This window comes from Vidua chalybeata, chromosome 18 (genome assembly GCF_026979565.1).
Source record: "Vidua chalybeata isolate OUT-0048 chromosome 18, bVidCha1 merged haplotype, whole genome shotgun sequence".
In the NCBI taxonomy this organism is placed as follows: Eukaryota; Metazoa; Chordata; class Aves; order Passeriformes; family Viduidae; genus Vidua; species Vidua chalybeata.
Window position 1 is genome coordinate 8,737,961 of NC_071547.1, and position 25,054 is coordinate 8,763,014.

The window sequence follows — 25,054 nt, forward strand, 5'->3', positions numbered from 1 at the left end:
GTACTCTTGCACAAGGAAAAGGTTACCTCCCATGAGCTCACAGGGCCATTCAGAAAAAAAGGAAGATATTGTGAAGCAATGCTGTTATCCCTGGAACCAAGACAGAACTAGGAGCCTACATCTGTAGTTGCACAGCACCAATGACCTTTATTTTTTTGTGCCAGCACATGGCAAGGACTGTTTATGGAGCTGGGTTTTATGCTTCTGTCAGCCTCTCCATTGCTTTGCTGGTGAAGTGCATGAGGGTCATAAGGGCAGTAAAGAACCTGCTCTTCCTCCATTCCCTTGCAGGTTTTCCATAAGTGTTGTCCCCCTGAGATCCTTATTGACCTGCAGCACTCACACATCTGGCTTCTATTCCCAGGAACTTATCCTTCCCAAAGAGCTGGAAGTGCAGCAGGGAGAGGGCAGTGGTGCAGAGTTCTTAGGCTGTGCTTAAGCTGGGACTCATGAGGGAAGAGTCTGAGGCAAGTGGGAGGGAGTCTCTTGAGCAGCTTGTGGCTTCCCAGAGGCACATCCTGCTCCCTTCCTATCCAGCTGCACATGGCCTCCCTTACTCTCCCTTTCAGCACTCTGATGCTGGTGGATGTCACTGGATTCCAGTGAGACGGTGGGAAACTGCAGGACTCCAGTGGGGATGCTGTGTGGATGCTTTCATTTCTTAGGAAGAGCTGCAGGGATAGGCAGAGGTGGGGCCTGCTGACTTCACAGGAAAGTACAATCTATTTAGCTCCATTTCACCAGTCCTGCTCATTCTGGGGAGGAGATGAAATCCAGATGCTAGTCCTGGGCTTGATTCCTGACTCAGAAATTGCAGTGTGATTAAGCACTTTGGAAAGCCTCTCTGTGCACAGCAGTGCAGCTCTGTCATTTACCTGGGAATCCCACAAAAGCCTCAGTTCTCATTTAGGGGAATTTTTAGAAAGTATTTCCCATCCTTGCTCCTTTTACTGAGAGGATGAGGTTGTTTTCAGATGATCTCTTAAGATAAAAATCCCTATTGTTTTTATATACCCTTAACACCAGGAACTTAAAAAAAAAAAAAAGTAAAAAGTGAAAAAAAAAAAAGTTGTAGCAGCTGCAGGAACAGCCTAATGCAGACATCACATCCCCATTGCCTGGGGCTCAGTATGTGCAGCCCATGGAGAGTTTGCCCTCATGTCCTGCATGATGTGAGCTTGCACTGACTGACTGTGGGGCCAGAACATGGACCAGGGACCCAGAGCTTAGGGATGGCAAGGGGAGGGAGAAGTGGGATTGTTTGGTGGGGGATAGTCCCTGCTTTGTGGAGTTGGGAATAGGGGTGTTAGAGGCTGGAGAAGCATGAAGAGGGCTTGGAAGAGAACACACAGTCAAGCTGGTGGGTTTTGCCAGCATTTAAATAGTCATTTACCTGGATCCCTCTCCAACATGGAGAACAGCCCACGAGAGAGCCTGTGCTGAGCACATTACTCTGCCTGCGTGCAGACCTCTGCCCTGCTCTGTACCAAACTTCAGGAGGTTTCTGTTCAAATTCAGCAAGGTCCCTGTGGATGATGCTCTGCTGCTTGTCAGCCATTCCCCTTAATTTAATCCAAGCCAGAGATTTGCTGGTGTTGCATTTTCATCCTCATTGATTTCCTTCTTGACTTCGAAGATGTATTTCAACAGCACTCCTTTTTCTGAACATCTTTCTAAGGCTTTTGGTATTAAAGAGTTCAGGATTTGAACATATTACTTCCCTCTGTGAAGATCCCTGGCAAAATCACTCCTCAGCTTCCTCAGCTGAAGTGCTTCCCTTGTGTGTTCAGAGTAGCTTGTGTTGCCCTGTGCTGGGCTCTGGGGAGACCAAGGGAGCTCCAGCCTGCACAGGACTCAGTGAGCAAACTGATCCAAGCAGCTCTTGAATGAGCATGGCAGAGAACCAGTACTCACTGGCTGGGGCTCACTGAGGTCATATAAAGCATATGATGGCAGTTGTATAGGTAGTTACATATAGATATACACACACACTATACTGCAAACATATGATGTTTAGTACTTCCTGTGAGTTTAGTGCTTCCATGAGGGTTAAAACCCTCCACAGATATCCTTTGGGGTCACTAATGTAATACTCCAGCCTATTTTAGACAATACAGAGTTCAGGCAGAGTTTGCTGTTGGTGTTTATGGATGCACACAAAGCTCCCTTTTGTTTTCTCCTGCCAATATTTTCAGCTGTTATAGTAATTGTACTAATGAGGTTCACTCTTTAAGAAAACTGCTGGATTTTGTCCAGAAGGACACTCAAGAGTTAAGGACTGAATCAGAAGGTTTCACTGTTAATCTAATATTGAGCACAACTGCAGTGTTACAGAAAGAATAAAGTGCTGATATTTGCAGTAAACTGTGCCTGGATATCCTCATTGAATAAAGTAAATGGAGAAAAGTTTCCCTTGGGCAATGGTTTGTGCCATGTGTCCCACTGAGTCAAGCTGTGCAAAAGTTGACTTTCACTGGGCCAATGTCACTGTGAAGTAGAGGTTGTTCTGGTTTGGGTTCCACAGAGCATTTCCAACAGGCATTACTTTGTAACCAGCAGGAAAGGAAGAAGGAGGCAGCAGCTCTGCCTTTAACCTTGAAAAATTCAACAAAGGTAGAGGAGTCCCTGAGATTCTGTGGGTCCCTTTAGCCTTTCAGTGGTGTGAAAAATGGTGTGTGTCCTGTGATGTCCCATTCAAGTGCTTTCCCTTTGCTCATGCTTAAAACCCACAAAGAGACATTCTTTAAGTGGGAAACTGAGGGACAGTGTGCTTGACAAAAATAGTGCCAGAATAGTATTGGACTGTTGATACTTGCTGTCCTCAAGATGTAGGTTTGTCCTCTTCAGTCATCCGTCACTGCCCTGCTGCTGTGCTTCTAAAACATGGAATGTTTGTGATCACCCTCCAACCCTTCAAGGCTTTGCTGGACAGATCTGTTTAGCCATTACATTGGAGCCAGAAGTGTGTTTTCAAGACTTGAGATGAAGTACTGCCAAGTTTCTCAGCTAGAAGTGTGAGAGTTATTCCCTGGCATGCTTTCAAATTAAAAGGAAAATAAAAAAACCTTGATTCAGAAGGTACTTAAATGTTAATCTCAACAAAGCATAAACCTATGAGTAAATTAGGAACATATTTCCCTTTTCTGATTTCAGTAACAAAAGAAGAATAATTTGGCTTTCCTGAATCAGAGCAGTTTATGGGTTTAACTGTCATGCTGAATTCTGAGGAATGACAGAAGGAAGAGAAATATGAATGAGAAATTCTTGAATACCAGAATTTTCTGATTCCAAGTATCTGTTTTTCCAGATGCCTAAACACTTGATTTTTGTGGGAGCAGACCCATGACCCTCAATAAAGTAAACTTGTGTGCAAAGGAAAACAATGCGCAAAGTTTAGTGTGTAGCAGTTTCTGAAGACAAATGGACTGAGTACTGAGACAAATGGATCATGAGCACCAACTGTGGAACTCACAGCCATGTCCCTTAAAAAATCTGGACAATAAACTCCATGAACATTGCCTATTATTGGGTTATTTGATTATCATATAAGAGTTAATTGATATTCCTGGGTTATAAATAATCATGACTGAAGGAGGGGACAAACAGCATATGAAATACATCCAGTTTGGCTTTTAGTTGCATGACCTTGGAAGCTTTCCTAGACTCTTGTCCAATGGTTAAAACCTAATTTAGAGCTGGGAAATATAAAATGCACTTATTATTTATTACAGTAAGAGCTTGGTGACTGTAGACAATGCTCTGCAAACAAACATCAGCAGAAAGAGGCATCCTCCTGAGTATGTTGCAAAATAATTTGGACGCTGTAGAGATGAAGGCAAATGAGGTGATTTAGGACACTAGTGTGAGAATGGCTCATGAGTTTGGTGTGCATTTAGGGTTCCTTAAATTTATATTTTTAAAAGATGAGATGAAGAGTGATAAACTGAGTGTCAATATCTTAGCTTTTCTTTGTTGAGTACAAGTGTCTGACTTTCTGTCTGTTCTTTACTTCCCTTCAGTGGAAAGCAGCATTAAAGAAAAGGAGGCAAAATGCAATGCTTGAAATGTCATTCGTGCCACAAACCTACTCTTTTGCTGCACACAAAGCTGCAACCTTGTTGTTCTTCATCTGGCCCTGGACTGTTGTGAATCCTGCTTCAACGCAGAGATCTCCATCTTCCCCGAAGGTGGCTCCTTGATTTGCATCTCCAGGTTTGTTCTGCCAAATGAAAAGCATGCTTACACTCTGTGTACATGCTGGGGCTCTTTGGGATTGTCTCCTCACCTCCAGGCTCCCAAGGCTGGTTATGAGGGGTGTCTTTCAACCAGCAACCAGCTTTCTTCTCCTCAAACATGGCTGATGCAGCCATCATCCCAAACCAGCCTTACTGTCAGAGCAGCAGTGACTACAGATGGCAGCTCTGTGTGTCAAGACATGTTGGAGCTAGAGGTAAAATTACATTGGCTTAATGCAATACATTCACCAAGGTGCACAATGTCCCCAGCAAGGCTGAAGGAGAAGGTCCTGGAGCCTTCAAAGCTTGCCCTGGTCCCTTTGGTCAGTAGATGACTCCCTGTACTCTCCCCACCAACTCAGCCCAATGGCTGAGACTCTTCAACAGCTCTGTAATAACCTGAGAGACATAATGAGAAAGAAATCTGAGGATTTACACCCTTTGATAATTTCCTACTCTCTGAAAGGCAGCTGTGGTCTTCATGTCAACCTTAACAATGCCTGTACTTCAAATATTACATAATATTCAAATTTGATCTCTTGATTGCAAATTTGGACAAAGATGTAGCAGTACCTCAACAATGCAGAAGACAATTTAAAGATACTCTGCCTTTTTACAAGTTAATAAATAATGATTCTGTTCATAGTTAGAATTCTAGTTAAAATTTCCCTGAGTGTATCTTGGCCTGTAAGGATCTTTAAATACCTGAGTCCCCTTTCAAGCAGCATACAAAGCCCTTCACGCTGGCAACAGAAGACCAGAGAGTGCAGGCTATGTAGGGAGATTTCTGCCAAGGCAAACTGTGCTCCAGACAATGATGGCAAATGTGAAAGTTTTGACAAACAAACAAACAGAAAAATAGAGGTCAAAGTCCTGAATCCCAACATGTGAACTGCTAAGCATCTTCTGACATGGGAGTGTCAGCACAGAGTTTGTGGTATCATATGGTCAAAGTTGAATGTTGCACCAAGACTGTAAAGGTTGCATGGTGAAAGAGACAAGGAGGCATTTCCATACAAAAAGACAAATGGGTTTTCCTGTGAGAGGCAGCAGTTAATTGGGATTGTCATAACTATGTCTTGGTCTTCCCAGGCCATCCTTGGTCTTTCCCTTGGTCTGGGAGACGACACACTCCTTTACCTTTCTTCCCTCTTCCAGATCTCCTCCTTGACTGCACAATGATAATTTTACAGATGCAGAGGTTTGATGTGCTGAGTTAAAAATCCAGATCTGAGAGCTGGGATAAATTGGAGAGACTACAGTTGAATTCTTCACAGCATTTGTTGAAAGTGAATAGGCAAAATCCACCTGTCTTATTGGTACTGAGTGGTCAGCCCTACTATGAGTTTAAAGGGAAGAGCTTTCCCAGAAACAGCAGGATGATGATTCTTTAAGTGTGATACTATAATTTGTCAAAAATTAAACATCAAAGTCACGTAGGGATTAAGAAACTCTACAAAATCATCAATATTTTGCAATGGAGTGAAGAGTCACATTAGAGCTAAGGAGGCTTGTTTACACATGCCAAGTTTTTCTTGAACTATTTTCAGTCCTCCAAGGTAACCTATGAGAAGATACAACCACAAAAAAGACATTTTAGCCTATCAAATTCATTTATTGAGATATGACATGAGAAATAGTGTTGCTTAGTTATAAGATAAAGTTTAGTGGGACAAGTTCAAAATCTGCTCTGTGTAGATTTACGTGTGTAAATCTCCACAGGTGAATTCCCCTTCTCCCAAATCTAGCAGGGAAAGGATCACAGGCAACATCTTTTAGAAAGACATCAGGCAGATGTGGAGCCCTGTTTTTAACTTCTCAAGTGCAAGGAGAACTGTGTCATTAAGAGGCTGTTCAAGACCCAGCTGGGGTCAGCTGCACTGGGCAGCAATTCCTGCTGCTCATCACTGCTCTGTGAGGGATCAGGTCTGTCCTGGTGAGCAGCTGTGCACAGACTGGACCCCAGAGTTCTTGGTGCTCTGGGCACCAATGTTTGCAAAGTGCTGCTTTATTCCAGTTGTTCTCTATTGTCATTTAAAGAAGATGTATGCTGTGGACACTGGCAAGATGTACCTATGAAAAAAGGTAACTAAGATTATAATAACCTATAAGGTAAACTAATAGTATATATAAAGGTTCTAGCTTTGTACAGTGTGTTCAGCTTTTACTTCTTTGAGTAGTTTTACAGGAACAAAACACCCCAAGTTTGCAGTGTAGGACTGAGGTAGTTTTTCCCGTGATTCACATAGGCCACCTTTGTTAGGTAACTTTTGTGTCAAGCATGGGAAGCCAGAGAAGCTGGGAGAAGCCGAGGAGCAGTGTGGAGATTTCTCTTTTAAGTGCTTCAGGAGTGAATGTGTTAAATGTTTTCATCAGAGACACATAAAAAAAGGGGCAGATTGTAGATCTGCAAGAAAAGTTTATAAAAGAGAGTGAAAAGCCCCTCACACCTAAGAGAGTACGAAAGACAGAGCACACCGTTCGGTTTTTAGCAGCTTTTAATGTTAGAAAGAATGTAATCGCTGGGGGCAGAGCCCACTGCAGTGGGACCTCCCTCAGAGCTCGGGATATATCCACTTCCCCTCGAGCAAGGCAGGCGCCTCCTCGAAAGGACCGAGAGCCCTGCAGCTGCTCGGCGGCACAGGAATAGCCATGTCCACGGGGAAGATCTGCTGCCTGGTGCTGCTGACCCTGGGAGTGCTGGCAGTGGCAGTGACGCTTGTGGTCATCCTGACGCAGCCCAGGTGCGCTCCGCAGCAGTACCTGCACGGGGCCGTGGCTGCCGACACCGAGAGCTGCTCCCTCATCGGCCGGTAGGTGCACGGAGCGCTCGGCTCCTCGGCGCGTCGTGACTCGGGCTGACCCACGGGACAGGCACTGACCACGGCCGTGAGCTGCCTCCGGCCCCGGCCCCGCTCCGGGCTGCGCGGCGAGGCTGCTCCCGGGTCACTCCAGCCTCTGCCTCCGTGCCTGATGCTTACTTTCATTGCAGCGTCCCAAAAATTTGCAACTTTGCAAACCCTCGGCCTTTTGGAAGGTATAAATATTTGGAGTATACAAGTACAATGCTGGTTTTAAGTGGGGAAGGAAGAAATTTACTTTTTGTGGCATGATAGGTCTGTCGGATAAGTGACTGAGAATAAATTAAGAAGTTGGAGGAGCTTGCAGAGAGCTGCAGCCAGGCTTCCACAGAGACAAGAATGGAAGGCAGGGAAAGGGGTACTGCCTTTTGGGGGTCTGTTCTTGGACTGAAGCCTGCAGTAAGTGTGTCTGCTATGAAGAAAAAAGCAAAGAGCAGATTTAATTGAAATTCAGTCAAGACAGTAGAAGTATAAAAGACATATTTACACCACTTGGAAAGAAAGATGTAGGTTAAAAAAATTCTCAAGATGCCCAGGTTGTACACCTTCAGTTTGTGTAAAACTTGTCTCTAAACATTTTGACTCCCATATTATTATTTTGCTGTTCTTTCAATTATTTAATGCCCACATCCATGAAAGCAGAAGGATGGAAGTTTACATGTGATGCTGGATGCTCCAGTGATGGATGCTGGAGCTGTGTGCTCTGCCTCACGGCTGGGGGAGTGAAATGAGATGTGGTGCCATAATACCACACTTTGCCATGTCTCACCTCTGATTCTGGCAATGATGTGCTGGTACAGCATTTGTGAGTAGCTGGAGAAAATATACTGTGGCTGCGCATATGTCAGGCTGTGAGATGGGGTTTTTATGTGAAGCCACATGTTAGTTCTTCAGAAAGCAGAAGTGTTTTTAAAATCACTATTAATGGAAAAAGAGGAAAAATACATAATTGGATTGCCCAAATAATCTGCTGGGGAAAACCACTGCATTTGTTTTTGCAGCTATTGTAAACTTTATGTAGTTTATAATCAGCTGGAAGACGTTGAAGTGAGAGCCACAGAAATCTGTGGCCAGTGGACAACTGAGCAGCTTTGTCCAGTTGGCTACTGCTGGGCTCTCACTTGTTTCCTTCCCCTCTCTCAGCAAGAAGCTCCACAGGCCTCCCCAGCCTCCACCACTGCTGCAGCTGCACCTCCAGCACACTTGCTGACAGGTCTATGCTGTCCCTCCAGTCCGATGGACCAACTTAAATTTCCTACAAATAGTCTGCCAATGATCCCCACAAAATCCTGCTCTTGCTCCACCTTCCCATCTCATTTTTTCCCCCTTTTGCCCATCCTGGGACATCTGCACATTAGGTCCTGCTCTCTTCTTCAGCTCTGCCAAGCCTCTGGGACCTCTCCAGCCATGGCTACTCTCCTCCTTTGCCTGGGCTCTACTGCTCACCCTCTGCCTGGTGGTCAGCTCTGCTCCCCTGCTGCTGCATGATTGCTGCTGCTTTTCCTGGTATCCTTTGCCTCCAGCCATTCTTGGAAATCTTTGTGCTCATTTCACACTGTCCTTAGACTGGGAAGGAGACAAACTCCTGTGCTGTTCTCCCAGCTTCTTCTGTGCATGTTCTTGTAAAAGATTATAATAAAAGTAAAATTGTTTATAAAAATGTTCCTCTGCAAGAGAGCTTGGGACCAGAAGCTTTGTATAATATTTGCCCTTTTCCTTGCTGTTGTTGTAGTTCTTTCTCTGTCCCACTGGCCCACAGTGGTAGCTTCATTTTTCTCTCTGGGAAGCTTATTGCATGCTCTGTACTGCATGTGATCCTGTTAATTTTCTCACAGACATTTCTGTGCTGTTATACCTGTATGTCACTTTTTAAGCTCTCAGCTCTTAGCACATTATGCTCTTTAGTGGTCTTAGCACTAAATTAGTTCTCAGAGCAAACTGCGAGGTGAGAAAATGACTTCTTTCACGAGTGAGGAAATCTCACACGGCAGTGACACTGCAAGGATGCAACAGCAGACGGCCTCTGGCCAGGGCTCAGCTTTTCAGAACCATCTGCTCTGCTCTGTGACCCTTCTGTGTGACTGCAGGGTGAGGCTGACTCAGGGTCCCTGATGGACCCTGATGTGATATGATGAGCATCCAGCTGCTTCCTGCCTCATCTTTGCTGAATAAGATTTTAGCATCCATAGGAATTTTGTCACAGCAGTAGCAATAAAATCCAATTTCTGAAAACAGTCTTGTCCATTAGGCCCTGCTGTCCCCACCTGTGAACTGCCAGTTCATGCCACATTTCACTTCAGCAGCAAGGTGAGAACAGGGCAAAGCCAAGCAGCCCTGGATGCCAGTCCCTAGACACACTACACGGCTGGTTTGTCCCTGCTCTTCCTCACTGACCTGGCAGAACCTCTCTCCTGCTGTGACCCCAGGCTGTTCCCCACAGCCACCCCTTTCATCCTGCAAATCCCCCCCCAGCTCACAGGAATCCATGCAGAGGATGCTCAGAGAACTGGTCTGGTGCCTAAAGCATTGGAATCTAAAAGCAGCACCGAATCTCTGATTTACTTACAGATTTTTATTCTTTAATTTTATTCTTTAATTCTTTAATCTTATTTATTTTAAAGATAAACAACATGCTTTGTGAGTTGTCAGGAATGAAATTACATGATACTCTGTTAGTTTAAGATTCTTCCATTGGGGAGTCTTTGTGTGTTCCTAATAGAATTGTCAGTTGAATTTACTGAGAATAACTGAACTAAACCTCTTGCTCAAGGAGGAATCTTGTATTTCAGTGAATGGGATAGTGGGTTGGGGAAAACTCCATGTGTTTCCCAGCTCTGGAGATTGTGTTAGTGTACTCTGGATTTCTGAAATCTTTACGCAACTCTTTGGGTCCCTGCAGAAAGTGCAAGAGCAATCTCAGTGAGCCTTCAGCCTGTCACCATCCATCTTGGCAGGTCCTGAGCTAAACTTCCCCTTAGCCATCATTGCCCAGCTCTCAGTGCTCAGCAAGGTTGGGTGTATTGCTATGTTTGTTCTGCTGGAAACTGGGGGCTGAAAGCAACCTTGTACAGCTGTCTGGTCCTAAGACCCTGCTCTGGGAGAAAACTTGTCCCTGAATTAAGTGAAACACTTTGATGAAGAGGGATGGGAAGCTAAAAGGAGAATCAGAGCAGTTTTGACCCAAGGATGTGGATTTGGTGGCACAGTCCACCTCACTAATTTCTCCTCATGTCAAGAGCCCTGAGGAGACAGGAGATGATTGCCCTGTGACAGTAAGAGGTACTCAAACTTTACCTTCAACTCTGAACCACTTATTCCCTCCTGGAAGAGGCTCTTTTCATCAAGCATGCAAAAAAGCTCTATATTCCCTACCAGTGTGCTGTTTGAGCTCTGTCATCCACTGCTCTGCATTCCTTTGTTTCCCAAATGGCAGAAGCAAGAGCCAGCATAAGGTCAGGGACAGATTTAGGAAAAATGTTCATTCCCAGTGGTGGGATTAACTGCAGCAAGGTGAGCTGACCTGGCCTGGCCCAGCAGCTATCTCTGATCCCACTTCTTCAGTGTAGCCTAGCATAAAGCCTGGGAACCAGCCTTCTTTGAAATCAACACCCCCCGGGGGGACAGGGTGGTGGGAAGGGTGAGAATGGTGAGACTTTAACAGTCAGAAAACATCTGCAGTCCTGGGAAATTCAGTTTTAACCAGAGAATCTGATGCAAAAATCCTTTTCAGTGATGGCCCAGCAGATTTCTGAAGTATGTTTACATCCCAAAGGATTTGGTTTCCCTTCTTGCACATTTTAAATTTGGTAACTGGCCCTTTTTTACAGAAGCAGTTGTTGCTTTTGCTCTTCATAAATCCTAAGGAGGCAGCTGCTGTGTAATGGGTGGTCTCCCAGTTCCCAGCCTTCTTTAGCAGAAAATAAAAGTCAATAAAATTTAATACCTTAGCATTTCCAGTGTGTTTAAAGGGGCTTCAGGGCTCCCTCGAGACTAGGGCAGAGCCGAGGTCTTGGTCTGCAGTCCAGCACAGCCCATCTTTGCTGCGAGCAAAGTGCCATCGTTCACCCTTTCCAGGGAAGGTGAATCTCTGTTTGCTGCTGCTGGAATGGGACTTGGTTGTTAACACCCTCTTCTGCTCCTTATTATAAGGAAACTCCATTAATGACTAAACCCTAATGCTAAGTGGCAGGAAGGATATGGGACAAAACATTGTTATCAGATCTTGTCAGCTGCAGCACTGGTATCTCTAGGGAGACCTGGTAAGGTGCCACAATTTGATTAAGGATTTTGCATTATAACTAAGCTCATTGCAACACAGATTCATCTAAAGGGAGCCAAGTAATGGGACATAATGGCCCTAAATTCCTCAGGCATCACTTCCAGGGACGGGGCAGGTCTGTGACTGGGAGTGAGACATGCACAGGGTGACACGCCAAGAGCCAGCTCAGGGTATTTTCTGTTGAGTTTCAGTCTCTGCAGAAGCTGGAGGGAAAGGTGTCAAGGCTGGAGGCCAGTGTGCTGTGAATTTGGGTGAGAATGGTGCTTTTCAGGCCTTGGGAAATGTACCTGATGTTTCATGTTAAGGTCTTAATGCATTGCGTTGAAATGTGCACTATACCATCTCCAAGCTTCTTTTCAAAGCTGTTTATCACTGCCAGAACCATACCTTTCCCTCTGTCGTTTTTCACACCTGTCACCAGGCTTTGTACATGTGTTGCCTCACAGTTCACACACAATCCAGGGGCTCTGGGGAGCACTGTCCTGGGTCAGTGTAGCAGTCGTTCCCTCTTCTTCCAACTTTCTAACATGCTGTCTGGATCTTCTGCAGAGGTGACCCAGTTTTTCAGGAAGCCCTCGTGTCCTTTCTGTGGTCAGCAATTAACAGCATCTGTTTCAGAAAAACACCTCCCAGGGACATTGGTGTGGTGAGTCCATCCCCTACTGCAAGGGGCTGGATGGGTGAGCCTGAACCTCAGTCTCCATGTTCAGAGCTACAGCCAGGGAGCTCCCAGAAGGCCAAAAGCCACGCAGATCCCAAAGAGAAAGCCCGATGTTCCCTACTATTTCTTTTCTTCCCACTTGTTCACATATCATTTCCTTACAGGCAGTGGTTCCGAGGCACTTGGGGAAACAAAGGAAAGTCACATCAGCATGCCTGCTGGCAGTATCCTGTTCCCAGACCCAGCAGGTCCCAGCCATATCTGTGGATGGAAAATAAACACCAGTCTCTGTGCATGCTCTTTGTTCCCATGTAAACTCTGGGATCAGCTGCACTGCAATTAATGAACTACTACAGTCTCCCCTCTGGCTTTGCCTTATCTGAGCAATAACCCAATAAAGCAGTTAGGAACCTTCCTAGCAAACACCAGTGCTGGCGACTGGCAGGCTGTGCAGGAAATGCCACCCCGTTTCCACTGCAAGGAAATTATGGTTTTCAGATGCTCTTGAGGGAAGCATTTGTTGAGACACGTTTCTCTAACAGCAAGAGGCTGCCTTAATGCTTTTGTGTTCTTTCATGTCCTGTGCCTTCGTAGAAGCAGTTGATGTTTGTTTCCTGTTTGGTTTTTTGTTTCTTTGTTGATTTTGTCTTTGGGAATACAGGGAGCAGGCTGGGGCATTTTTGTGCTAATAAGCCCAGGAAGTCACATTGTAGGAACAATGAAGCTAATTGACATGTGGAGCCAGTGTTCCCACTTCAGTGCTCCTGTCCAGTTGACCAGCATATGCCTTTATTAGCAATGGCATTTGGGAAGCCAGAGATCAGCTGTTTGGTTCCTAGTAGGTGGAAAGCCCTCTTCTGTGCTCAGAGCATCCTTCTCCATGTCTTGGGACTCCTTGCTGTCCCTTTTAGTCCACAGCATTTGTGAGCAGCTGCAGCTCTCTCTCTCCCATAACTCTTTGCCCAGAGGAAGTCCAGCCTCTCACAGGTCTGGCCTTGGCTGCTCTTTTTTTCCTGTGGACCCTCCTTTCTTTCCCTCTAATTGTTCCTTCTCACTCCAGCAGAGGAATGTGCCCCTCTGTGCCCTCACACCCCACACTGCTGCCACTACATTTCTCCTGCTGCTCTCTTCAAGTTGCAGGGGTCCCAAGGAGGCATTTTCATGTGGTTCCTCCGTTCTGACATTCCTGGATTTTAACAGTGTCTTTTTTCTTTCCTTCCCACCACAGGAACATCCTGAAAAGTGGAGGCACAGCTGTGGATGCTGCCATTGCTGGCTTGATCTGTACTTCAGTGATGAACCCTCAGAGTTCAGGCCTGGGTGGTGGGGTCATATTTACCATCTATAATGCCAGCACAGGTATGGGCCTGCCCTGGCCTTTCCATGGTGCCTTGTCCCTCTGCAGACACACAACTGCTGTGGAGAAATCAGAATCCTGCCTGTTCTCTCAGAGCAATATTTTGAATATAAAACTACATCACAAAGCACACTTGTGCTTTTAATCCAAAGCATCTACCACAGGGAGCTGTGATTGTCATTTCACAGCAAGAACGTGTGTGTGGAGGAAAGAGCTTTGATATAAAATGAGCTGAGTTTGCCTCTCCTTCCCTCTCCAAAGCAACCCCAAAGTACATTCCAAAGTCACACAGCTGACTGCAGCCAGGTGTGAGTGGCTGAGTGAAGCAGGCAGGAGGGGTGTGCTGGCAGTGTTGGGCTGTCAGTGCCTCAGCTGAGCTCTCAGGATGGCACTTCAGGGCTTGTGCTGCCCCAGCAGCTCTGGCAGTGCCTGCTGGCCCTGGGGCTGCCTCACACTGCTGTCACCAGTGCTGTGTGACTCCCCAAAGCAGTGGTGACACTTCCTGTCCCAGGAGATGCATCTCCACTTCAGAAATCTAAACCTAGCAATGTTCAGTGTCTGCTGGGGAGCCTTTCTGTGTTTGGCTTAAACTCTAGTGTTGTTTTCTTGCTTTTATGTCTTTAATGTGGGAGTTTCTAAGTCTTGGCTTCCAAAAAACCCCCAGAGCTTATATAGCTAATAGTAATATCAACAATGAACACTGTAACAATATAATAGTTTTAAAATCCCTGCCAAGTAGTTTCACCGAGTCACAAATCTGGAACTGTTTGGGTGTATCTTATGCAAGAGCTTAATTTGGCAGAACACCTATATTTTTCTTCTTTTTTCCTTTTGGCAGACCACCTATATTTTTCTTCTTTTTTCCTTTTGGCAAAGCCATGGAACTTTGTTTCCTGACAGCAATCCTCCTCTACTACCTGAGTTATGCTGCTGCACAGAGCTGCCCGTGGCCATGCACAGCTCAAGTGCTTGGTACACGAGGGAGCACTGTGGGCTCCTGCAGCACAGCTGGCTCTGTGGACTGTGACAGGGACAGATAAATACAAGGCAGAGAAGGAGTAAAGTGATAGGCTAGACCTGAAATATGAGTGTATGCAACGGGGGGTTTGGGTTTGTTTTTCTCCTTTCAAGCTCCCTGATACATAGAGGGCTACAAATATGATGGACTTGCCTCATCATCGTTTGGTAAATGGCCCTCCCAGGAGCATGAGGCTCACATTATGCCTCTGACATGTCTCATCTGTAGAAGAAGTGCTGGAACCTGCAGATGTGAGGCAGCATGTCCCAGCCCATGTCCCAGCCCATGAACCCTGGGGGAACCTTCGCTGTGTGGAGCCCTGGCCTTCTCCCTGTACTTTCAGTACCTTTAGGTAGGCACTGCTTGGTTTGCTCTAAGTAAAAGCACAGGAGTCAAGGACAAGTTGTGCTGACACCTGGCCCTGCAGGTGCACTTGGCACATCTGGCAAAAGGCTCCAGAGCAGCTCAGCTCGGGGCCAGCAGCATGTGCAGTGCTACAGCTGACTGAAGTGTGATGTTCACCTGCTTCAGGAAAACAACATCATGCATTTCCCTCTTCTTCTTTCTAGGAACAGTCGAGGTGATCAACGCCCGCGAGACAGTCCCACGAGTGTTTCCTCACAACTTATTGTCTGGCTGTGGTGCTGGTTTCCCCATTGGTAAGGACACTGCTGTGTGCCCTCCTGGTGTGCACTGAGCTCAGAGTGGAGAACTGAGCACCTCACTGACTGGATCTGGAGTTCTGTTTAGTTTAACACTCTCTACCTGGATTGCCTTTTGCAAAAGTAACAAAAAATACTAGGTCCATAAAAATTCCTGTTTGGTAGTAACACTGGCAGCCTGGCCAGCGAGGCAATGGGGAGCCAGCATGAGGAGAAATCACAATGTAACTTCTCTCTGTAGGAAGTCTGCAGTTCAAGACTGGATTTCCCAAAGCTCTCATTCCTCAGAAGTTCTTACAGAAAAATAAGATCAATAGCTTTCGGGAAACAAAAGAAATCAATCTCGTGTGCTTGCCCATGTCCATGAGGAAGCATGCTGGCACATCAGGGGTTGAGTTGCTGGGCTCAGGCACTCTTGCTTTAGCAGCACATCTTGGATCTTTACACATTTCTTGCTATTAACATTTCTTCTATTAATTTCTTCTTGCTATTTCCACATTTCTTCTATTAATTCTCCTCCCCTAGAATGTTATCTTTTGGGGTGTGTCCTTGATTCTGGAGATGTTCTTATCCTTGGAAGAGCCTGAAGAGGAATCAGGAGCAGCTCTGGTTGAAAGGAACAGCTGGAGTTCTGCTCAAAGCAGGGTGATGTCAGGTGTTGCTGAGGCTGCCCAGGGTCTTGTCCTGTCACATTTTTTAATTTCTCCAGGGATGGAGAATTTCACTGCTTCCCTTTTTCTGGTGTTTGTCCAGGCCCCATGAGTGCCATTTCTCCAGTGTCCAGCTGCCACCTCCCTTGCTGCAGCATGTGCCTGTTGCCTGTTACACTTTCAGCACACCTCAGGCCTGCCTCCAGCCTCTCTACATGCCTGCTGTTCAGTAACAGGGAAATACATGAACAGGAAAAGGGAATAAACAAACCAAGCCTGCTTTTAGAAGCCTTGGTTGCCTCTACCAACTCAGACTTCGACTGGAGAGCTTTCAGAGAGGTGGAACCCCCAAGCCAGTGACGTAGTTGGTGTGACACTGCTGTTCTCCTCAGGTCCCCGCTGGATTGGCGTGCCCGGAGAACTCCGTGGGTATGAGGAAGCCCATAAGCGACATGGCCGCTTACCATGGAAAGCCCTCTTTGAACCAACCATCAAGCTTCTTTCAGAGCCACTCGTTATTTCTCCAGTTCTGGGGAAAATTCTCCATCACCCAGCCTTCTCTGAACCGGGAAAAAACCTGTGGTAAGATCCATGAATGAAACTGCAGTGTGGGGGCCACTGTTCCCTCAGCTTCAGACCCTTTCTCTGACATGCTGACGTGGAGTGCAGGCTGATGTTGTGGTTTGTGCTCAGGGAATACTTGCTATGAAGTGGGAGAGAATCACAGAAGTGGGTTTTTAAAAGAGGCTGCAGTGTAGCACCGTGTTGGAAAGTACACAGCATACATAATCCAGACCAGCTCCTGCTAGGAAAAACAGGTCATTGGCCCTGGGCAAGAACAAGCTCATGCTGTAAAACTGATGAATGTTCTTCTTTAACAGCCCACTGCTATGTGATGGCCAAAGATTTCTGAAGCTTGGCGAGACCTTCCGGTGGCAAGCGCTGCAGCGAACGCTGCAAGCTGTAGCGGAACACGGAGCTGCAGCGTTTTATGAGGGAGAGATAGGAAGGGCTCTGGTGGAGGATGTCACAAAGGCTGGTGAGTAACAGCTACAGCTAGTCCTGATACATAGGCCTTTCTCCTGGCCATCAGCTCACAGTGAGCCTGTACCAGGGGAAAGCCAACACATGCCATTTGCTTGTCATTTGGGGTGGTACCTGACATGGGAACAGGGCACCTTTCCCCAGTTTCTACAGCTCAGGCCCAGAAGCAGGGCTGAGACCACCCACTGCTCTGGCCTTTGCCCACAGTGCTCATGCACTCACCCCTCTGACTCCTGTAGGCTTTGTGACATCCTGGGGTTTGGCAGCACATGAGGATGTGTGAGGGCAGTGCTGTGCTGGGTGGAAGGAATTTGGGCTGCATGGGACCGCTCTTCACAAGCTTTAGCAAGGCTCTGATGCAGGCAGCCCACAGCACCAGTGCAAGTTGCTGTGCTAATGGCAGCTCCTGGGTCTCTGTTGAAGGGTCCAGTCTCTCACTGGAGGACCTTCGGGCATACAAAGCAGAGGTGTCCTCAGCTCTGAACATCACCCTGAACAACCACACCAAAGTATTTGCTCCAGGACCACCCATGGGAGGTGCAGTGCTCATGTTCATCCTCAAGGTATTGGAAGGTAAATTCCTAATGGAACACGGTCAGCAAGAGGTTTTCAGAGAGTGTTGCTCCAGAATGATAAAATGCAATGGGCAGAAATAGAGTTTTTGAGCCAGAATGGGGCCCAAAGCAGCAGTATGACCATGCTAAGCAGCAGGAGGAAGAACTGGTTCACTTGTACAGTGGCTCAGCATCACTACAGCTGCTGCAAAGGCCAAAGGATGCGTGGCTTTCCCAATGCTTCAAAAGAAATTGAAGTCACAGTGAAAATTAGTACTTGGTTTCTGCATGCACATCCTCCTAAAGCACAGGGGAAACCTGATAAGAACTGGGGTGGGAAGAGGAGGCTCCTTTCAACCTTTGCTTTTTTTTACACTTCTTGAAAAAACATTGCCTCGGGTCTATTAATAAAATTATTTCATACTGCTCCACAGAGTATAAATTCCATAAAGCATCACTGGCAACACCTGAGGAGAAGGTAAAAACCTATCACTACATTGCAGAAGCCCTGAAGTTTGGCAACATGCTAAGACCCCACATGAGTGACCCAGCCTTCTCTGAAGCTCAGGTGAGCTCCATGGTGTGTTGGTAAAGTGCTACAGCACTGAGCAATGCTCTGATATGCTTCTTCTTTGCAGCCTGGAAGGAAAGAAAATGCTTAGAGCTGCTACTAAAGAGCAATGCAGCTGAGTTGGCCAAGGCAGAGGCAGGATCAGGCTGTTTACTCTGCAGCTTCAGCTGTAGGCTGGTACTTGCCTGACAAAGGGTGGGCAAATGCTCCTGCCAATGTTGAGGTGCCTCAGTGCTGAGCTTGGTCCATTTTCTGGGATGAGAGTGGCCTGGGGTTGAATGCTGCCACTCCAGGGCCCCAGGCTCTGACTACTGGGGCTGAGATCCTGAGCCCAAAGACAGGCCTGTGCTTTGATGACCAGCCTAGTGTCCTTGCTGTGCTGACAGGTGCCTGTGGGGACCCTGTTGTCTGACCAGTTTGCTGAGTCTGTCAGGCAGAGGATAGATAATCGTGGTGACCACCCACTGAGCCACTACAGCCTGCTGGAGTCCCTCTACAAGGACAAACACAGGAGCATGGGCACGAGCCACATCTCTGTGCTCGCTGCAGACGGCAGCGCCGTGTCAGCCACCAGCACCATCAACTACCCGTGAGTAGCCCGGGGCTTGGCAACAGAGTCACACAGGCCACGTGTCAGATTCACAGGGGAGCTGCAAGGGCTGGCTACCAGAAATGCAAAACTCCTGGGTTTCACTGGTTTAGGCAGCTTCTGAGCTGTGAGTGCCTTTTTCATGTGACAGTAAAGATCTGTGAGCATCAACTCTAAGGGCCGTCATAATTCAGGAGGATGCAAGAACTTGCTGAGGCTCTTGCTGAATTTCTGTGGCACCAGTAACAGGGAACTTATCCCTGTCACTAGCAGCAGCACAAATTTCTTTTGGACACCCTCACTGGGACATTTGCAGGCTGGGAGGAGACAGAAGTTACTCACAGGGTGCCATGTGCAGTAAATGTCGTCCATAACAGGAGAACCCTGGGCACTAAAAGGCTTCATCTTTCCTCCCTGCAGGTTTGGCTCCTTTGTGTATTCTAACCAAACTGGGATAATTTTAAATAATGAACTTGCTGACTTCTGCATAGCAAACAGAAGCATTAAACCAGGTGAGCATCCTCATCCTCATCCTTAGAACAAAGCACAGGGCTAGGGGATGGATACACAAGCTGTGTCCAAGTGGCCAGGGACAACCTGTAAACTTACAGGTACTCTTTCCTTTCCTAGATGTGGATGAGAGCAAGTTTGTTTCAGACTAAAAGATGGTAAAGCCCTGTAGTGTGTCTGTGTCTACTCACATATCTCCTTGTATGGAAATACAGGAGTTTCAGTTTCTAACCAGAGAAATCAGAGGTTAAAAAAAATGCTGAAGATGGTCACTGGCTGATGGGAAGGGGAGGGAGGAAGTGGAGAAACTACTGCTAAGACAAGTCTGCTGATATTTTAGGCTCTTCTTTGATTCTGAGTATAGAGCTGCTACAGACTTGCACCGAGCTCTGTGGCACAGCAGTGTTGGTGCAGACATGGCTCTGTGCCATGAGCTATCCCTGCTCTGTGCCATGCTGCATCCCCCTCAGCCTGCTGGGAGAGGACAGCAGTGCTGCCACGGCAGGATTTCTGCTGAGGGTTCCTCATCTAGTTGGATGAGCTGCAGCAAGTCCTGAATACTTGTAGGATGCCTTGTCCTACATCAAGAGAAGCTTGTTTAGCTTGTGCCAGAAAGGTCCCAGTTTTTTGGGAGGCAGGCTTTCAGCACAAGGAAAATTTTCTGGAAGTCTTGAGCATCTTGAGGAAGGAGCAGCAGCTTGTTTTTCTGTGGGAGACAAAAGAAAGGCAAGGTAGATGAACCTGTGTCCCTCCTACCCTGTTTGGAGCCACATGGAAAGAATAATATCTCTGCTTCTGCTCTAGGAGAGAAGCCTCCCTCAGCAATGGTGCCTTCCATCCTCATCTCCAAGTCAGGAGACATGCTGGTGATTGGAGGAGCTGGGGGGGGCTGGATTATCAGTGCTACCACCATGGTAAGTGAAACCCACAGCAAGCTGCAAGTTTTTTTCAGTCCTCCCAGATTTCTAGCCATGGTCAGTTCCTACTCACCTCTCCTCAGATCTTGACTCCTCGGTGCTTTTGTTAATTTGCAATTTAGAAGTCACTAAAAGCTGAGACTGTAGGCCAGGGAAAGCATTCTGGGAAGTATTACGTGCTCATCCTATTCTTTTACTTGCCCCAAGCATCTAGTATTGTTCACAAAAGCAGGACACCAGGCTGGTAGGACTTTGGGTCTGGCTCAGTGCAGCCTGGGTTGGACAGCCCAGGTTTTATGTCCACTTGGGCAGTGTGGGATTTGTTTTATTGCAGGTGATTATAAACAAGCTGTGGTTTGGTTACGACTTGGAAGATGCCATTTCAGCTCCTGTCATGCACACCCAGGGTGACAGTGTCCTATTTGAGGACTCTTTCAGCAAGGTGAGTGGCCTTGGTGGGGAGCAGATTCCTCCTCTAACTCTCCTGGGTAACCTTTATTTTGCCTCTGGCTCACCTCCTTCTTGTTTAAACCTCAATTCCTCAACCAGGCTCCAAACACACATCCTACAGTTTAACACATGGCAATGTTAAGATCTCAGGCCCCTGCCCCATTCACTCCATTTCCTCTTCTTTCTCCCTACAGGAGGTTAGGACTGGCCTGCTGGGAAAAGGACATAAAGAGAAGAAAGATAAATTTGCAATGAATGTTGTACAGGGAATTTCCAAGGAAGGAAAATGCATCTCTGCTTATTCTGATAAAAGGAAGCTGGGGAAGTCGGCTGGATATTAGTGTGAAATGCCATCACAATCCACAAAGCCACAGGAGACTCAGAACATGCTTTGCTTGGATATGCCCATAATTTCCTGTTCCCATCAGGATGTCTCCTGGAGCATGGGCACAGCCTGTGATTACATTTAATTCCAGCAGACTGCAGGTCACCCTCAGGCAATACAAGGAGAGGTCAGCCAACCTTGTTTAGAGCTACACCTTTCATTACTTGTGTGATACACAGAGAACATATTTCTTGAGCACATCAGTTACTCAGAATGAGAGAATACAAAGTGTGAAAGGAAAATTGGTCCAAACCCCACTGAGACCACTGTGAAATGGCCCAGCTGCATCTTCCATTCCTGATGGAATCTCCGTTTCTTTCAGGCTGTTCCACAATAAGCTTATTGCTGGGGTTCAGCAATGTGAAATACATAACTATTTTAGCCATGAACAAGAAGTGTCTGCAGGGTCAGGATTTTAAAAACTGAAGCATTCAGGCTTAGAGTATGGATTTGGAAAGGGAAGAGATCAAAATTCCACACTCTCCCTCTGTTTTCCCATCCAAAGAAGCCCAGCTTTTCCCCAGGGTGGCAGATGAAATCACACCATGGCACAAGTGCTGCCCTGCCTGCTGCTCTCTGCCTTGGGGGTGCAAAGTTCACCCAACCACAAGCTCGGGGTAACTGCACCAACACTTCCTCCTGCACACGGTGACTCTGAGAATAGCCTCCCATGGGGGCAAGTGATTTCCCTGCTCCTGGGATGAACAGGCTTCAGCTGAGCTCCCTGGAGATGCCTCTCCCTGTGGTGAGATGGGTCCCAGTCTGTGCCACTTCCCCCTCCTCAACACTGGTACATCATTTGGGAAGGCAGGTCAGGAAGGCAGTGGAAATGTTGCTTTTGAAACTTCGAGACTTTCTTCAAATTGCAAAGTATACATGATCAGGAGATGTCATTTGTAGCCCTGAGCTCAGCCTGGCCAGGCAACCACCAGGACTGCTGAGAAGTGATGCAGCATCATCAGGCATTAGCAGAATTCTTCCATATGCTACATGCTCCACATCCCTGTTTACCACAGCCTGTTGTCTCTAGTGTTCCGTTCAAACCACAGAGAGGGCATTGTAGAACTCTAAGAACTATCACAGAAAGAGAAAACTTTTGGAGAAGAGACCTGAATGCGAAAGGTCCTGGATTTTGCACTTGGATGCAAAAGGTCTTTTGCAGTTAATCCATAGCCTTGGCCTGCTCAAAATGGCCAAGAGAATCAAACATTTATGAAAATAAAACCTAAAACCCAGAAAACCCCCAAAGTTCTTCAAATATGCAGGGTCAAATTCCCAGAATCCTCCAAACTTCTATTTTCTGAAATCTTCTGAGCCTGACTGCCCTATGGGCACAGTGTTGTGTGTGTGTCTGAAAGAGAAAAGAAACCAGAGCCAGGCACTCGCAGAGCCCTCCCCCTCACACACAGAGCCCATGGGACTCCTAGTTCTCCAACAAATAGAATCCCTGTGTAAACATCATAACAAGCACACACTATTAAAAAACAATTAAAACAAGGCCAGCTAGACTTTACGCCAATGTTTTTACCCTCAAAGCCTGTCCAATAAAGCCATCCATTTACTGGAATGTCAGCCTTCACTTGCATTTTAGTGATGGTCCGAGTGAAGCTGACCAGAGCCAGACATGTTTTTCTTCAGAAGCTGAACCCCAAGGACTGCAGCACGGCCCCTGCTGCACCAGTGAAAGATTGATGAGTTACCAGATCGTATCTGCAAGCACTCAATCGCCCAGCTGGAAATCAAGTTACTCGTGGATGGAGCCAGCTCCATGCACTGCCCTGCCCCCTCCTTGTCCAAGTGGAATTCATCTTAAATCCCCCAGTTCAGGAAGAACTGCTGGTTTCTCCATCAGAGCTGCTCACTCACACTGTGGAAGTGGCCTGGCACCCCGTGAGGCAGCATCACAGTGCTGGTGAATGGGAAAGGAAACAGCTCCAAAAGCTGTCGAGGGGCAGTTTTTATGTTCTATTGGAAGGGGCTACCTAATTTGCTGAAGTCTTCTGCCTTGATTAGCTCCCTTGCCCCAGCTAGCAGTTCCTGGGTGCATCAGTGGTGGTGTCAGGAATAGCAGCTGACAGAGCTGTGCAGGGGAAGCACTGACAGGCGCCAGACACCATCTGCAGCTCCAGACACACAGCCCAGGCCGGATGCTGTCTCTGGCAAGATCCGGGGTTATTTCCAGCTAACCCCACTGAGCTGAAAATTTACAATCAGCAACTGAGAGTGGCACTGGCTGGAGACAGGGAGAGCACTCCCAGCTTCACTGTTAGGCTTCAGGGCCACCTTCAGCAGTGCTCTGGTCCCTCTCCATCATGACACCAACTAACTAAGTCTTCCATTACCTTTGCTTCTGACACACCTTAGGGTGAAGCACCCTGCAGTACTCCAGCCTATCACCTTTCCAGTGCACTAGTATCACAGCTACTTCCCACCACAAAGACATGGGAATATTATCTTTAGTCCAGTACTCACTGCAGTTTCACTGCTTTGCTATTAACTTTGCAAGTGAGCCAGTGAAGCAGTTAAAAAACCCATCACAGATTTAATTTGCAAGACAGAAGGGAATGGGAGTGCAGATCTCTCAGCACAGCAGAGACTTCCAGTCCTGCAGTCCCTCCTAGCAGAATACCTGGTGAAGCTGAGATTGTACCTGCTTTGGCACTCCTGCCACCTCCTCACTGCTGCTGAAATCTGTTTGGGTCAAGAGCTTCTTGGTTTGGTCTCTCCACATTCCTCCTCCTCCCAACAAGAGAGCATTATTTTTGTACTAAAATCAACTTTCATGGACTTTTAAAGCATCATTATACAGAGGCTGCTCTATTTTCTAATGAAGTCTTTAAGTTATACTTTCAATAAAGTGTTTTTAAATCTGTCTGGGATTTTCTCCTCTAAACCTGTTGCCTACTCCATCACACAAGCACAAAGGACTCCATGCAAGTGTTTCCAGCAGTGACACTTGTTCATTCTGGAGCCTCATATGCTGCTGGAGAAGCTGAGGAACAGTGCAGCTCGTGCCACTTGTCTCTCACAGCTGAGTTTTGTTCCCTTGCAGAGGCTGGATGGTTGCCAAAAGAAACTTGTGCTAATGTCAGACTGAAGAATAGGGGCAAGAGGTGAACCTTCCAGCTCATGATCTGAATTGCCTTTTAATGGTACAGCTTCCTTTCACATCAGCTGGAATCAGTCACGGAATGTGTCCTGTTCTCTGGAGCAGGCAGCCCACACCAACACACTGTACCCAGGAGCAGGGCCAGGTGGTTGCATTCCAAAGGTGGGACATGGAATGATGAGGGACCTCAGAGACCATCTTGTTCTGACCCTCCTGTCATGGGCAGGGATGTCACTCACTAAATCCAGTTGCTCCAAGTGCCATCCAACCTATCCTTGAACATTTCCAGGCATGGGACAGCCAGGGTTTCTCTGGGTAAACCTCTGCCAGGGCCTCACTGCTGTCACAGTCAAGAATATCATCTTAATATGTAACCTATATGTACCCTCTTTCAGTTTAAAGGCATTCCCTCTCATCCTATCCAGAAGATTTTCCCTGCAGCTGAAACATCCCATAAGCTGAGCAGCCTGGGGGGTGCAGTTGGAGGTTTAACAGCAGGAACCACTGCCTGACATCTGGCTGTTGATGCACAGACAGCCCCAGCATGGGGTGAGTAGTGGGATGTGGTCTCCAGGCAGGTGGCAGAAGTGCCTGCTCTGTGTACAGATATGTCCAAATGAGATGCAGAAGTATCCATAGCTTTTTAAAAATGTAGGGTGTAAGTGCAAGCTGTAGCCCAGTTTAACAAATCCTTCCTCTGCAGCTGTAGCCCAGTTTAACAAATCCTTCCTCTTCCTTCCTTTGTTTTTCCTACTGCTAAAAAACAACCAAACAAATCAACTTCTGCAGAGTCAAGAATTCAAATGCATTTGTATAAGAACAGTTGTAACTAGGAGTGTTTTAAGCTTTCCACAGGGGAAGCTTTTTAACACAGGTTATAAATAATAGGGGAATTTTCTGACTAGCAAGAAGAAATTCAGGAACGTAAGAACAACTGCTGCACCATGAACTGTTAGATGCAGCCCAGCAGCAGCCACTCAGACCTGTATTAGAAATCAGGGTTGTCCAACAGGCACTTCCCAGAAATCGTTCCCTTCCAATTTTGGACTAACTGTAGTGACTGTAAGATTCCAATAAGCTTATTTTGCTGTGCAGTAATTTTCTTTATTTCCCAGGTCACACCTAGCCAAGAAAGAACTTAGCTAGTCCCAATTCCAAAGGCAGCCTGACAGTGAGGAACACCAGAAGTGGAATTACAAGAA

At 46.8% G+C, this 25,054-nt stretch overlaps 1 protein-coding gene across 1 annotated transcript; it reads left to right on the forward strand.

Moving 5' to 3' along the window:
• Window positions 1-6,859: 6,859 nt before the first annotated feature.
• On the forward strand, window positions 6,860-23,615 carry GGT5 (gamma-glutamyltransferase 5). Its single transcript, XM_053959624.1, has 12 exons — window positions 6,860-7,048; window positions 13,265-13,395; window positions 14,981-15,070; window positions 16,116-16,305; window positions 16,605-16,762; window positions 17,191-17,340; window positions 17,756-17,889; window positions 18,279-18,481; window positions 18,902-18,993; window positions 19,796-19,905; window positions 20,243-20,350; window positions 20,553-23,615. The coding sequence occupies exons 1-12, from the start codon at window positions 6,888-6,890 to the stop codon at window positions 20,697-20,699; spliced, it is 1,674 nt and encodes a 557-aa protein (XP_053815599.1). The 5' UTR covers window positions 6,860-6,887; the 3' UTR covers window positions 20,700-23,615.
• The last annotated feature ends 1,439 nt before the right edge of the window (window positions 23,616-25,054 follow it).